Below are 14,288 nucleotides of genomic sequence, written 5' to 3'. Positions count from 1 at the left end.
TCTGAGGCTGAGGCGATTCAGGATCGACTATCGATAAGAGGCGCTGGCGGGAGTGAGTGGGGAGAATGCGCCCGCGGGCTCTAGTCACTCTGTAGTCCATACTTATGCAGTAAGCCTAACTTGCCCAGGGCAGCTCAGCCGACGCTTGGACCAAGGGCCTATAGATACAGCGATCTTCTTAACTCAAGGTACTCTCTTCGCATGATGAAGTAAGGTCTCTGGGTTCTCACATTGACACAATAAGAACGCGTATATTCTTGATCCATCAATGCTGGAGATCATCGACATCATGGACGTACACCCAGACCAGACGGTCGCAGTTCCCAAACCCGCAGAATTCGCCCGACCGGTGGCCTCCCTGTACCACTAGTAACAGCCACGATAACCTACTATCGTTTCTCAAGGCGATAATTCCTTCAGGTGAACCCTTTTTTCGCGGTCGCAGTACTCCTTGACCAACAGTAACTTCTTTCACAGTCCTATATACAGGCTCCCTCTCACACCAAAGCCGTCTCGTCTTAATCTCATCATGACCCCCCCCCCCCCTCCCTCCGCCATTCGTCATTTCCAGACTCGTCTCGTCCAAAAGAACTTGAACCCGTCCGTCCCCTTCCGCCCGAACCGGCCTTTGCCATCGCCATCGCCATTGCAGCGACAGAGACCGTGACCGATCTACCTACAAAGCACCGTCCAAATACTCTGTAAAACAATCCGACTTTTCTTCCTAGAACATAAAAGTCGAAAGCCGCAGGCATACATCGATAGAAGGAAAACCAAACCTAGAATGGCGAAGTTGTTCCTGGTTCTATAATCTTCGAGAAATGACGGAAAGACTCAAACGGCTGGCTGGTTGGCTCTCCAGGGGTCGTCCGTCGGTCGGTCGCCCACTGTTCGTCTAATTTGCCAGGGTATTTTTGGCCCATTTCGCCACCTCGCCAGGTGAGCGAAGGATGAGCCCCTATGAGTCAGGAAAGGGGGGTTGGGTCCCTTCATGCCAGCGTAGATTGTCTACAAAGGAGTAAAAGTAGAATCTGGATGCTGCAGGAGAGGGCAGACGATACTGAGAAACGTCATGAGGATCTTCTAATACGTTTACATTCTCGGGATCGCGGCGCGGTCGCGCGGCGCGTCGCGGCTCGCCAGACTCTCTCCTCCCGACCATGGGGCAAGGAGCAGAACCTACACAAGGAATCAGACTACGAAGCATATGTCATCAGACCAGGATTTAGTCCACCACTAAAGAGATAGAACATCATCACTAGGCGAATCACAGAGCTGGATTGGATTGCATCGTCATAGATCCTGCATTTCGCGTCTATGCCATCCGATGGCGCTTCCGGTGGAAGTCGCTTCTCGAATCAAATCATCTGTAATGTACATATTCGGACGGATGCATCGCCACGATCATCAATCCACCCCAGAGCCGCTCGAGAGAAACAAACTCGGCAGCCTACTATTTATTGCGTAGCAAGAGAAATCACAAAACCCATTTGCCGAGAGACCCGTTGTGAAATTCGCAAAAGAAGAAACCCATCATGTATCGCCAGTAGTCATGAAATAAGCAAAGAAAGAAACCCCGTTATCGCCATCCCATAAAAGAGCCAACCAGTTGCAGAGATAGACTCATTCGAAGGTTAAATGAATCTAGGAGCGCTCACCGCGGAGACGGCGGGCAAGCTGGATGTCCTTGGACTGGATGGTGACACGCTTGGCGTGGATGGCGCACAAGTTGGTGTCCTCGAAGAGGGAGACGAGGTAGGCCTCAACGGACTCCTGGAGAGCACCGATGGCAGAGGACTGGAAGCGGAGGTCGGACTTGAAGTCCTGGGCGATTTCACGGACCAGACGCTGGAAGGGGAGCTTGCGGATGAGGAGCTCAGTGCTCTTCTGGTAGCGACGGATCTCACGGAGAGCGACGGTACCTGCGGGGTGAGGTATTAGAAGAGATGATCCAGTGACCACTTTGAGAGAAAGAACATACCGGGCTTGTAACGGTGAGGCTTCTTGACACCGCCGGTGGAGGGAGCGGCCTTGCGGGCAGCCTTGGAAGCGAGCTGCTTACGGGGAGCCTTGCCACCAGTGGACTTACCTGCAAAGCAAAGTGGTTAGCATGATGATGGTTCGGGTGAGGTGAGGCGCGTTCAAGGTGTGAGACGTGTCGCGACCATGACGCGAGACGACGAACCCCTTTGAAGAGGAACGACAGTGACAGTGAGGTGAAGTGGAACTTACGGGCAGTCTGCTTGGTTCTAGCCATTTTAGATGTTTAGGTTTGATGAATTAAGTCGACTTGAGATGGAAAGATAAAGTTGTGGATGGTTGTCGATGATAGAAGTAGTAAGGTGTCGACGGGATTGGGGAGATGTAAGAAGGATGGAGGAGGTGGGTGGGGGGCGGTATTTGTAGTAAGCGAGAGGGGTGGGTAGTGATCTGGGTGGTGAAGTGTGAGGGGGGCGGGCGGGTGGGTGAGTGAGTGAATTGGCAGTAATGGAGGGTGGTGGCCTTAGCGCCCGTTTCCTTTGATCCAAAAATCGATCGGAAAGCAGTACACCATAAGCTCTGATTTCGGGTCTCACTTTTGGCGGGCAAAATCAAAGGGCCAGCAGGCAGTTTCGGGCGGGAAGGGAAAAGGCGGTCCTGCGCTAAGCGAGTTCCTTCCCGCCCGTCAGCCAATAGGATCACAGGATCACGCATCTAGAATGCCCCCCTGCCACCTCTTTGATCTCAACCTCAGGGAAGGGATGAAGGGCCATCAGAATGCTTGGTAGAATGGCAGCCATCGGCCAGAATGTCTCTGATCTTCTTTGATCGTTGATCTCGGTGGTTGGGGACATTCCGGGGCAGATCAAGTCTGAGGCAGCGGAATCACCACTGCTCGGTCACGTTGCCGGCCAGATCAAGCCCGCCGTCCGGGATCCTGCCCGCTGATTGGCTGATTCCGGTCTTAGCGTGTGATTCCAACGCCCTCCCCGCCCTCTGCCTTTCGCTATACAAATAATCCCCCGTCCCATGGAAGCCTCTCCTCCTTCTTCCCTTAACATCTATCACCAGCTTTAATCGCCCATTCTATCTCCACCTCCTATCACCTCACCAACTTTAATTCAACTCTAATTCCGTTTCACAACAAACCGTCAACATGACTGGACGTAAGTCTATTGCTTCCACTTAGACCTGATTCCTCCATTGGGATCAACTCTCCCATCTCATGCATCATGTAAACTGACATGACGCGTTTCCAATAGGTGGCAAAGGTGGAAAGGGTCTCGGAAAGGGTGGTGCCAAGCGTCACCGCAAGATTTTGCGTGACAACATCCAGGGTATCACCAAGCCCGCTATCCGCCGTCTCGCTCGTCGTGGTGGTGTCAAGCGTATCTCTGCCATGATCTACGAGGAGACCCGTGGTGTCCTCAAGACCTTCCTCGAGGGTGTCATCCGTGACGCCGTCACCTACACTGAGCACGCTAAGCGCAAGACCGTCACCTCCCTCGATGTCGTCTACGCTCTCAAGCGTCAAGGCCGTAAGTTTGCTCCTAAAACGCGCTTGCTCCAAGCAACGCATTCTAACTTGTTCTCTTTCTCAGGCACCCTCTACGGTTTCGGTGGTTAAACGCGTTCTTCTTTTCCTGCTCTTTTCTTTTTAGCCATCCTGCGCGGTCGGCGCGTCAGTTGTCCTTCCGCAGCAGTGACGCGACGGGTTGCTTTTTCGGGTTGGTTTATGGTATGACTGGGACGTTGGGGTGTTCTTGATCTTTTTATTACAAGTATCCATGGGTCTGGGTTTGCTTTATCGCACTTTATTTTACTTTTACGCGTCCACTACTGGTCTGCTAGTGCGCGCGCTTGAATTTTCTGTATCATAGCGGCCTTTATGCTTCCGGCTGGTGCCATAGGCTAAACACGATCGCGCGACCTACCTAAGACGCGGTCGAATATGAATACAAACGGTCGAAAGAACTCAAAACAAATTTCTGTGTCTCTTTGCGTAGCTTGCTTCTGGTCGCTGTCCTTTGGTTTTCGCCTTTATTGTGCGTTTGCCTTGTTCGGTTGTGCTGCGACGCGTGTCGCTTCGCGGCGTGATTGCGGGCCTCCGTCAACTCGTTGATTTGACTCCTCAGGCATCATCCCCCCTCTCCTGTGTTGATTTGATTGTTCTAATATGATCGTAGCTTCCGAATGTCTCTCCGTATGTCGTTGTATATGTAGGAGCAATGCAAATCGCTCTTGTGCTTTCTACGCTGTTTCGATGTAGTCATGTTCATCCGATTCTTGGTCTGTAGTCTGGATGTTCTACGCGACGTCAATATTAATGTCCCTTTTCCACGCCGATCTTCCCAGGTGTTTTACTTTTGATGGGCTTTGTCGGTAATGGAGCTGGTCACTCTTGATTGTGTGGTCCTTGCACTGTGAATATCGTATGTTATGTTGGAAGATCGGGGATAATGTTGAGGACTTAGTACCAAAACTATGGTGTATGCTGCAATATATATCATAGCACCTCCCGAGTAGACCCCAACACTATCCTACACTCTTCTAAATCATGACAACACTGCAGTAACACACCAAAATAAAGGCAGAACCTCGGAGAATACAGGCCACAGAGCCATCAGAAGCAAGCTCGACATCATAGCACCGATATCAAGAGTGTAATCATGCACATCAAATAGTGATAGCTGGGGGGTTCAACTCGACGCCGACCCGAACCCGTGGAAAACCCGCCGGGGTTCAACCCAAGCTCGAGCGGGACTTGGCACCGACTCTACGGAGTACATGCTAATCCGCCCGAGACGTCGCCAAACAATGCTCTTCACAACCACGAAAAACGAGCACTCGAAAGCAAAAAGACAGCGATGACTAGAATACTCACCGGAAAGCTCCTGGTGCGAGGCCAATACATACTCGGATGCAAAACAGAGTACCATCGCAACCACACGGAGCTCATAACGTACAGTATATGCTTCCCCGTACCACGCCGCGGCCCCGGGTCCAGCATGAAACGCGTGATGCGTACAGTAGACACTCGCTATGACGAACGATATGGAAAGCCAACATGGTCCATCGTACCAAGGAACTATCTACACCGAGATTGATCCACGTGAAACTGGCCGAAAAAACGCGGAAAAAGGTCATCATATCGAGGAGTCCGGTATGGCGAGGTTCGGTACAACGAGGATTCATCATATCGTCGCAGAAGAATCCATCTTGAACACACATTCCGACAACTCTGAACTAAGCCAGAATAGGTCTGAGCATAAATGCTACGCGTCACAGACACTATTCACAACAAATACTCGCGGATGTTAGACATATCAAGTCTTGTCCATGACGCGGCGAAGAATCACGACGTGCCAATATGATCTGATTGCATCAAGAGCTCAGATCCGTTCACAGCTACGATCGCAATGATCGCAATGATCGCAATGATCGCAATGACCGACAAATAACCCCACAGAAAGGTACGCGGACATAAACCTCCCGGCTCCAAAAGAAAAGAGCGACCGCATCGCCAGCAGGTTCAACCCGGGTTCAACCCATTCCAACCGCTCAGGTTGAACCCGAGATCAGACGGACTAGCAACCACACGGCAGATCCGAAGGATGACGCATTCTACACCACTGAACGAGAGTCGGGGGCCAGGACAAAAGGGAGGACAGGCAGAAGACTGAGACGACTAGAGACGGTCAAGCTTCAACATGGCACTCCACGGAGCTGGATCAATATCAATCAACCCAGTCCAACCCCGGTGATGGCAAGCACCGCAGAAGACTAGAGCGATCGACTCAAGCAATACACGATCGTCGTGAACAGTCAACCCCCATCACTGCCAATAAGAATCGCAACACCCTACTCTGCCACAGGTTAACCCAACGGCTCGCCCTAAACCCAACACCGATGCGTCCAAGGTCAGACAGTTTGTGACTCGATGAGAAGTGCTTCCTGATACCAAGCCCAGCAGAATCTGACCAGCCCGGGTCTGGGTCATCTGCGGAGCTCTGGTCAATATCAACCAGAGGACCATTGTCTAGACTGCGGTGTCGATGGCAGGACAATGTACACCGAGACACGGAGATACCAGGAAGTGACGCGATTGATCACTCGGGATCCCTAGCTGACTTGTCATCTCGCAAGGCTACTATAGCTCTTGCCCTCGATATTCTGAACACACGAAGATTTTCCGCGACGGCAACGAGGAGAGATCATAGACCAGCGTATCCAGCCCCTCCTGCCACTATCTCGACAAATCCCAGTGGAAAAGCTCCGCTACAGGACAGACATTCGACGGACGCGATCAAGCCTGGAACAAGGGGCATCCACAAAGCAGAAGACAAATCGGGCCGAGGAATTTGGAACCCGTCGACCAGATGCCGGTTGAAAGTTCACAATGCCCAGTGCACAGTCCACCTGCTGAGCATCATGAGCAAAGCCACAAGCAGTTACGCAAAGACAGTTCGGCCTATCGGTTAGTCACTAAATGACCCACACCCGTTGGGAGCGGCGTATCGCTCCGGCAAGTCGCCCTGTCTGCACAGAATGCCGACAGTGCTCATTCCGAAACGAGACGATGCAGCGCCATGCTACGGGAGTATATGGACCAGAAACATCGAGGTACATCTGCCGACGACACTCAGCGCTGGGCTGGGTGACATACTCCTGCCTGGATCACAATCAAGGGTAAAGTTCGTGAGGGCTATTCGACTCGCGCGACGGCGAGTGTACGTAGCTGCTGCGCATGCGGGTGCTTACGGTGCTCGCTGTAGGCTACACCGACTGAACCATGGCACCATATGATCACCCATGACCAGACACCGACTGACTGGGTGGGAAATGCAAAAATCATGAAACTTTGGATGAAGACTTGTTGCTACAGGTCATTTGACGCGAGCAAGCACACCAGGTAGGGGAGAACTTGTCTACAGATGCGCCGGCCTTACTCCCACGGGACTGCCTCCATGTTGATCGTGAAAATGGCGGACGATGCTGGCGAGAGCCCATCGGTTCAGCTACTAATGTCATTATAGAGCTCCGAGCCTGAACAGGCATACCTCGAGGCGCCCTATGAGCCGCCGAGAGAGGATACAGTCGTCTGCCCCCAATAGGTGCTGCGGCATATGACCGAGACGCACCGGGGTGATGGACAACAGAGTAGCCTCGGTATACAAAGTGGCCAGGTCGGCATTCAGCATCTGTTGTTGATGCTTCCTGCGTGGGCCAGAGACCTAATTTCGGGTAGACAGCCCACTGTCCTCTGTGCTTGTGTTTTGTAAGTCTACAACGGAGAGGACAAGGGTTGCAGTGGCCGATCAGCGCCTGCCTGTCATGCTTTTGTATTGACATCGTAGTGGTTTATGCCTTGTTGAAGGCCGGGGGGGGGTGCTCGGATCTGAATTAGCCCTGCATTATACAGTCTGGTATGCAGACTGCAGAGGTTTGTAGATGCTTCTACGATGCAATTTGCGCGTTCCACCAAGACCCTGGAAGTCGAACTCAAAAACCAACACGAGGATATTAATCATCTGTGTGACGGGGCAAAAAGATCAAATAAAGCGAAGAAAAAAAGCCCAAAAACGAAATGTCCCGAGGGAGGTTCGAACTCCCGGCCTTGGGATCGCCCAGAAGTGATCTTCCGAGTCATACTGATGTATGAGACCCACGTGATAACCAACTACACCATCGAGACGACTTGTTGGAATAACCATCAAAGTTAAGCTTCAAAACCGCATCCCTCATGACATACCGACCGCATCCATCACGGGCGGGTCAGCCAACAATGCGCCATGGTGTCATGATCGACATTGCAGTCCGAATAATGATGAATTCGAATTATGTATGGTCCCGGATGGGTAGACCCGATCACACAGAAAACGGGGGGGCCCTTACACTCCTCATTCATACCTGGTAAGGCCATTACTGTACGTGTAATCGGTTGACGGACGGACGAGATCAACATGATCCGTATATCATCATGCGATTTGTGGCTTGTGGGAGGTTCATATTGCATGGCGTAAGGCTTTGCTCCCTGGTGGGTGGTGTTTCTTCTGGTTGTATATGTCATGGTGGTGGTCGGGTATCCGGGTCGGTGGTGAGGAGGATATATGTATGCATGCATGCAGGCCAGAGTTATGGCATTGCTGGACAGTACTTGGGCGCTGGGCTTTGTGGTGTTCTACCAATTGCTCTATGGGATTGAAGTTGATACCAAACCTGGGATGACTCAATTCGGACGACCATAGGCCTCACGACCTCCCAGGCGTAAGTATGTATTGTACCATATGATTAGGTATGATGAAGTGCACGTTCTCCAGAGAAACGGCCTCGGAAATACAGTTCCTGGTTCCTCCAATCACTGACTCCCCCAACGTGGAGAGAGCGGGTTTCAGAGCACCTCATGGCGAGACAGTTACAAAATCGAACCTTGTCTTGTCTGTTCATTTGAGTTGAGTACGTACTGTACTTTGCACCTCACCGACCTACAACCATATATCCGTATAATGCATGACCTCCCAGTAGTGCGGCCAAATTCCCAGCCCAAGATACTCAGCAGTCCAGGCACCATTGAAACTACTTCTCTCTCTACTACCACCCATCTTGGCTCCTAGAACCGCCTATCCCAAACAAAACACGCGCCCCCCCCCTCCCCCCTCCCCCCTCCAAAGCTCCCAAAATGCAATAATAGCGTCAGACACGGGGAAATAAGGCCATATCTCCATCATCCGCGATGATCCCGACCCCGAACGAGTAAGTAAACGCGGCAATCGACCATGCAACAACCCACCCACCCATGCATCCCCACTCCACCAAATCCACCCTGACCAAAGCTTCTTGAGGGAGGGGAGATGGTTTGTTCGTTTGTCCACTTCTCCACCCCATGATGATGTACATATTAGTTCGAAATGACTTGACTTGCATCCACAGCTACCCTTACCTCCCTCCCTACCCTTGACTATCCTCCACCTCCCACCCCCCCCGTCCCGTCCCGTCCGATGTCGAGAATACTCGACTACTCACTACCCTTACTTACTCAATGAGCAACAGAACCCACCGCACTGACTCGTGTCTGTAGGATCACCGTAAAAAAAAAAAAGACCGCCGAGTAACCCCGCCTGTGGATTGTACATCGCAATGGTCCCCTCCTTACTTACACAATGGATCTCATCCCATTCGTCAATGGGAGGGGGGTATACAACAAGGGTGGTGGAAAAGAGAGGCGAGGACGCAATGATTGCTCCATTGTGACGGCACGTCAGACAAAAAGTACATACAGTACATACCATCCACCCACCATCGAACGAACATTCTCCACAGGAGGAACGCCTATCTCGTAAGACTCCAGCTCGAGCTTTCTCCTCCAACGTCTTTTGTCCAGGAAGTCGGGACGACGGAAAAACCCACTTCACTATTAACCTAGACGAGTTAAAGCCCACTGCACCGTACATAGCGCCAGCACTATTGGATGAGTGTACACAAAGTACATGCCAGATTGCGTTATAACCTATGGTACGAGTAAGTGTTGAGGAATGGCCTACCTCGGTAGGTACTCAACCCATAATTTACCTACATCCACAGTCTACAGTCCACAGTCCACAGTCCACAGTCTCAGTCCGCAGTCCACAGCCCATAAACCACTGCAGTGTAAGCGCAAGCGCAATGACATTTAAGTGTAAGGAACTCCGTAACGGCACACCAGAAGCCAACTGAGCAAAAGCAGCAATTCCAATCCCACCCACCTGGACTGTACTGCAGCCCCCAAAACACCACCAAAACCTACAACCAACAAACACCCCCATCCCCATCCCCATTCCCATCGCCATCGCCAAAACCCAAGCCCGAACATCACATATCATCCATCTTCATCATAATTATCAAAGCCAAGACCCCTCCAAACCCCCTCTAACTCGTCCAAGCAAGAACCACACGGACGTCTCGTCCAAAAATCAAGAAAGAGCAAGAACCACCACACAGCATGACCCTGAAAATGTGGTGTTATGTAGGTATGATGTAGATTCAGAATCATCTGCCCGCTGGCCCCCATACGTCCTCACTCATGTCTCCCCCCCCCCAGTCAATCCCCCAACTCTAGATCTATAACCTATCTGAGGTATTGGATTCTCAATCTTGCTTTTACCGTTCAACCCGTACCGTAGAATACCTTGGAATTCGAAGCAATTCTGCCCTGCCCTGCTTGCTTGCTACGACCCCTCGAATTCCATGTATCGATAGCCCCAACTCCAACCTCCAAAACGATAGGTGCTGTATGCAGTAAACGGAATGATGGCATACTTACCTTACCTTACTATACCTTACTCTACGCTGTATCGCTGGGGAGGTACTATGTGAACGTACACATACACACAGGTGTCACCGGGGTACAAGTAAAGCAAGTACAGTACTTACTGGGGTAGGTAACTCATACATCACAGACCACCAGACACTTCTACCAGAACATTAGCATGTATCCTGCCTACGTACCTGCTGCATCGCCGAAATTCTGCCGAAATTTTATTTTTGATCTTTTGTTTTTTTTGTGTGTTGTTCTTTGTTGCGATTGTGTAACCCTACCCAAATGCAGGTCCCGGCCGGGGGGGGGGGGGGGGGGTTAGGTACTAGGTACTCAGTAGTCAGTCGCTGTAGTGACGGAGGGGCGTGAGTGCATGGAGCACTCGGGTTTCATAGCTTTCCCTCCTGCCCATGACACCGGCAGGAATGATTAGGTAGTGACTCCGACTCCGGGTGCTCCAAGGTACGAGTACAGTTCGACCTGGCCTGGTAGAATGAGGCATGGATGGGTCATCTATCCTAGATCAAGTGGATTGACGAGTCATGGGGTGGCTATCATTCATCGACTCATACTACGAGTATAATCCACTCTCTACACAACAAGCGAACGATAGTCGTGGAATCTCAATCATGGTGATGATATTTGTACATTATCCACCAAGCAATCAAACAAAGCTATTGTACAAGCCATTCGTGTATATGGACATTTTTGCATCCCAAGCCCAAATAACCCACACCATGCCATCCCAATGCAAGAACCTCGCAATCAGTAACAAAAAGACGTGCGACACATCATAAACGTAACAATCGTACACAGTCGAGTATAGTACAGCATGCCCGAAGGATTCGAATCCCACGCATGTATAAAACAAGAACAAAATTTGAACAGATCCAGCTGCGCAAGCGTGACGAGTATAATCACAGTGTCATCATCCCATATGAACAAATTGCTTCTTTTGATGCAACCATTTCCCCTATGACCCAATGACAATAAACAGAAATCTAAAGATGCACAAAAAATCAAAAGGCTGGCTCATGAACACAGAAAAGGGAAGCATGTACGTCATCAAACGGTTGAAAGCGATAGATAGGAAAGAACAATTGGATGAGTTCAGCATCGCAGTGTATCGGTCCAATTCAGGAGCCGATGATGTCATGGCCAATGCTTCAGGCTGCAAGGCCTCGAGGACTGTCGCCCAAAGCGGAAATCTGTTCCGTCGATCCGGACCCGTTAGCGAGTCGTTACCAGTTCGGGTCTAGTTTATGACGTCGGCGGCTTTCGCGCGTCATTTTGACTCAAGCCCCGTCGCCCACGATTCGGGACGGTGGAACAGCTTCCCCCCCTCCCAGAGCCAGGGGATTCGCTGTTCGCTGTTTGGCACGATCGTGGGGAATGGATCATATCCACTAGCGCTGTAGAGAGCAGATCCACTAGAGCTTCACTCTCTGCCTCTGCGACGTTGCTTGCCGGGCCAATCAATCTCGGGATGCACCACGCGCATATGCCGGGTGAGCGCATCGTTGCGGGAGAAGGTCTTCTCCTCCGTGCACAGATGACACCGAACCTTCTGCTTGCGAGCATTGTGGATCGTGTCCTCGTGGCGGGTCAAATCGTAGGGGCGAGAGAAAATTGAGTTGCACGGCTTGCCTGTGGACGGGTTGATGCGTTCGCACTTGTGAGGGCCAGCCTGAGAGTTCCGGGCCGAGTTGTCACGCCCGATCAGATGTCCACCAGGAGTGGTCTGGCGATGCGCCTCCCGCTTGTGCTTCTGGAGCTTGGCAGGCGTTTCAAACCGTAGGGTGCAACCGTGATAGGTGCAGGTGTAAGTCCCACTGTCAGACGAGGTGTTCTCAGGTCGAGGGATCTCCGCCTTGACAGGCTGGAGGGCCACTCTTGGCTGACCCTGAGGAGATGTCATTTCGGTCGTGGGAAGAATCTCGCTTCCAGTGGACTCAAAGCGGGGCAACGAGGCTGGGAATTCAGGAGTCTGGTGCAGGAGGCTGTTTTGTTGGGATTGTGCCTGGCGGGAACTCTGGTGTTGCTGACCGAAAGGATATTGCTGTCCAGCCATATGAGTGGCATATTGTGCGGGGAAAGCCTCCATAGAAGTGAAGTTCTGGGTAGGTTGGTAGGAAGAAGAGCTTTCACGGCGCAATCCACCCAGCGCATCGCCCAAATTGAAATCGGGCTGAGATGAGGGGGGGAACAGCGGCATTCCAGGGGCATGCAAATCGGAGTCGTCGCCTTCATTGTAATCCAGCAGCGCATCCTTGGGAGACATCGTCTTGGGCTCATTCTGAGATGAGGGGGCGATGCTCACGCCACTCTGTGACCCAGGCACGCTGGTCGCCATCTGCGGGTGTTGCAAGCCAGCGCTGTTATACTCTGCAGCCATGGGGGAGTTCTGCCGGAACGGAGAGCGATCCCGCTGCATGCTCCCCATAGGCGACTGTGACCGTGCAGAGAGGTGACCTTGGTTAGCGGCTTGCAGTCTATCAGCAATCACGTTGCGGTATGTCGGAGCAAGCATGTTTTGCTGATTAGTGGACTGCTTAGGAACCTGTGGCGTGGGCATCAAAGTTGGGTTGTACAGCTCATCCTGGTAGATATCAGAGATGGTACGGTTGAACTTAGGGATGCCAATGGTCAGGTTGTTTGGATTATGGTGCGTGTAGTCTGAAAGTGAATCGAGATGTAAGTAATCATCCATCCACTTGTCCACGCCAGGAAACCGGTTCTCACCATTGGTGGTCTTCGAGGACTCATCGAGTTCTTCGAAGCCTGTTTGGGGGGTAACTGGTGAGTTCTGGCTCACAGTCGACACCGAGTAGTCACTGGACTGGTGCTGATGGCGAGGCTGATATTGCTGCTGTTGCTGGTGCGGCGGCTGCTGCTGCTGCTGCTTCTGCTGCTCCATAACAGCCCGCCTCATAGCGAACTCTGCGTCAGCTGTGTTGCCATCCTGAAACGACCCTGCAAGAATCGAGTTCTGCACAGGTGTCTGGGATGGGGTTGGAAGTGGCTTCGACTGGCCATTCGACCTCTGGTAAGAGCTGCCTGCTGGGGCTGATCGACTAGAGGACGGACTGGAGGCAACTTTCATTTGGGAGTCGTTGTTAAACTGGGGCATGCGCGACAGGTTGTTCTGCATACGAGCAGGGTTCAACAATTGCAAGTTGCCATCCCAGCCGTGGTTGTTCGGAGCGGAGTGTTGCGCCAACATTTGGGTGTTATCGTCGTAGTATGGTTGGAAGAAGTAGGGCTGAGATTGTGGTGAAGCTGAGTGCTGGTAGCTGATCGAGGGGTTATATGAGGAGGAAGGGGTCATCGAAGGAGCCTCGAAGGAGTTGCTGTCGAAGACAGCAGAAGAGCAATCCGCGGCCACCGCCGTGGTTGGGTAGTGAGAGGCGATCGAGGCGGGAGAGGAGGTGGGAGAGGAAGGGGCGGAAGACGGCGGAGAGACGAACTGCAAGTCCGGGTGATACTGGAAAGGAGTCTGAAGTCGTGGCTGATGATACACGGCCTCTTGTGAATATTCAGGCAGGAACTGGTCGTCTTGTATGCAAACGGGGTCTTGGTGGTTGTAGAACGGGACAGAAGTTGGTTCAGTGATAAAACCCTTACGTACGGCAGGGTGCATGAACATAATGTTGCTTGTGTCGTGGTTGGACGTCAGAGTAGAGATGACGCCGACTGGAGACGGTGGGTTTGCCACCCGGAGAGGTCGAGAGTTTAATGAAGATAAGTTGGCACAAGGGCCCCCAAAAGTCTCGAAGGGGCCAAGATCGTAGGTGTTAAAAAGACTTGCTGAGCAATTGCAACCAGAAGAATGAGTCAACAAGAGAGTTGGAAGTTTGAGCGGATGGTCCAGAGTCAAAGTAGATGTTAAACAGGTCGAAGCGTCTGGAAACGTCGGGCAGAGGGAGACCGATTCAGGCTGAGAGAAACCGATCGGGAGGCTCAGTTGAGTGGGGAACCGTGGTTGAGATCAGAGTCCTAAGGTTCACAGAATGGA

The 14,288-nt window shown here is 51.9% G+C and overlaps 4 protein-coding genes and 1 non-coding gene across 5 annotated transcripts; 1 reads left to right on the top strand and 4 right to left on the bottom strand.

Moving 5' to 3' along the window:
- Nucleotides 1-1,365: 1,365 nt before the first annotated feature.
- hhtA (histone H3) lies at nucleotides 1,366-2,333 on the bottom strand. The gene is made up of 3 exons (XM_025644945.1): nucleotides 2,233-2,333; nucleotides 1,982-2,089; nucleotides 1,366-1,922 (listed from the first exon to the last, which is right to left on the bottom strand). The coding sequence occupies exons 1-3, from the start codon at nucleotides 2,255-2,257 to the stop codon at nucleotides 1,645-1,647; spliced, it is 411 nt and encodes a 136-aa protein (XP_025499424.1). The 5' UTR covers nucleotides 2,258-2,333; the 3' UTR covers nucleotides 1,366-1,644.
- A 941-nt stretch (nucleotides 2,334-3,274) lies between these two features.
- BO66DRAFT_333491 (histone H4) lies at nucleotides 3,275-3,607 on the top strand (the record flags this gene model as incomplete). The annotated part of the gene is made up of 2 exons (XM_025644168.1): nucleotides 3,275-3,518; nucleotides 3,582-3,607. Coding segments are annotated over 2 exons (270 nt in total), but the record flags the coding sequence as incomplete, so codon positions are not given.
- A 3,961-nt stretch (nucleotides 3,608-7,568) lies between these two features.
- On the bottom strand, nucleotides 7,569-7,675 carry BO66DRAFT_t291. The gene has a single exon. It is a non-coding gene; the product is annotated as a tRNA-Met (tRNA).
- A 1,104-nt stretch (nucleotides 7,676-8,779) lies between these two features.
- Nucleotides 8,780-9,540, bottom strand: BO66DRAFT_206483 (uncharacterized protein). Its single transcript, XM_025642565.1, has one exon. It carries the CDS (start codon nucleotides 9,429-9,431, stop codon nucleotides 9,009-9,011), a length of 423 nt encoding a protein of 140 aa, XP_025499422.1. The 5' UTR covers nucleotides 9,432-9,540; the 3' UTR covers nucleotides 8,780-9,008.
- A 2,081-nt stretch (nucleotides 9,541-11,621) lies between these two features.
- BO66DRAFT_206453 (stress-regulated transcription factor RPN4) lies at nucleotides 11,622-14,090 on the bottom strand. Its single transcript, XM_025642564.1, has 2 exons — nucleotides 13,016-14,090; nucleotides 11,622-12,949 (listed from the first exon to the last, which is right to left on the bottom strand). The coding sequence occupies exons 1-2, from the start codon at nucleotides 13,917-13,919 to the stop codon at nucleotides 11,712-11,714; spliced, it is 2,142 nt and encodes a 713-aa protein (XP_025499421.1). The 5' UTR covers nucleotides 13,920-14,090; the 3' UTR covers nucleotides 11,622-11,711.
- Between the last annotated feature and the right edge of the window lie 198 nt (nucleotides 14,091-14,288).

Source organism: Aspergillus aculeatinus (assembly GCF_003184765.1).
Source record: "Aspergillus aculeatinus CBS 121060 unplaced genomic scaffold BO66scaffold_61, whole genome shotgun sequence".
Lineage (NCBI taxonomy): Eukaryota > Fungi > Ascomycota > Eurotiomycetes > Eurotiales > Aspergillaceae > Aspergillus > Aspergillus aculeatinus.
Note: the sequence above shows the minus strand (reverse complement) of the source record. Positions and strands in the feature narration are given on the sequence as shown.

Coding starts and splice junctions, on each gene's coding strand:
- hhtA (XM_025644945.1), bottom strand. CDS start 2,257: ATGGCTAGAACCAAGCAGACTGCCC. Junction 2,090..2,232: donor TAGAACCAAGCAGACTGCCC/GTAAGTTCCACT, acceptor TTTGCTTTGCAG/GTAAGTCCACTGGTGGCAAG. Junction 1,923..1,981: donor GCCTCACCGTTACAAGCCCG/GTATGTTCTTTC, acceptor CTCACCCCGCAG/GTACCGTCGCTCTCCGTGAG.
- BO66DRAFT_206483 (XM_025642565.1), bottom strand. CDS start 9,431: ATGTACGGTGCAGTGGGCTTTAACTCGTCTAGGTTAATAGTGAAGTGG.
- BO66DRAFT_206453 (XM_025642564.1), bottom strand. CDS start 13,919: ATGTTCATGCACCCTGCCGTACGTAAGGGTTTTATCACTGAACCAACT. Junction 12,950..13,015: donor GTCCTCGAAGACCACCAATG/GTGAGAACCGGT, acceptor ATTCACTTTCAG/ACTACACGCACCATAATCCA.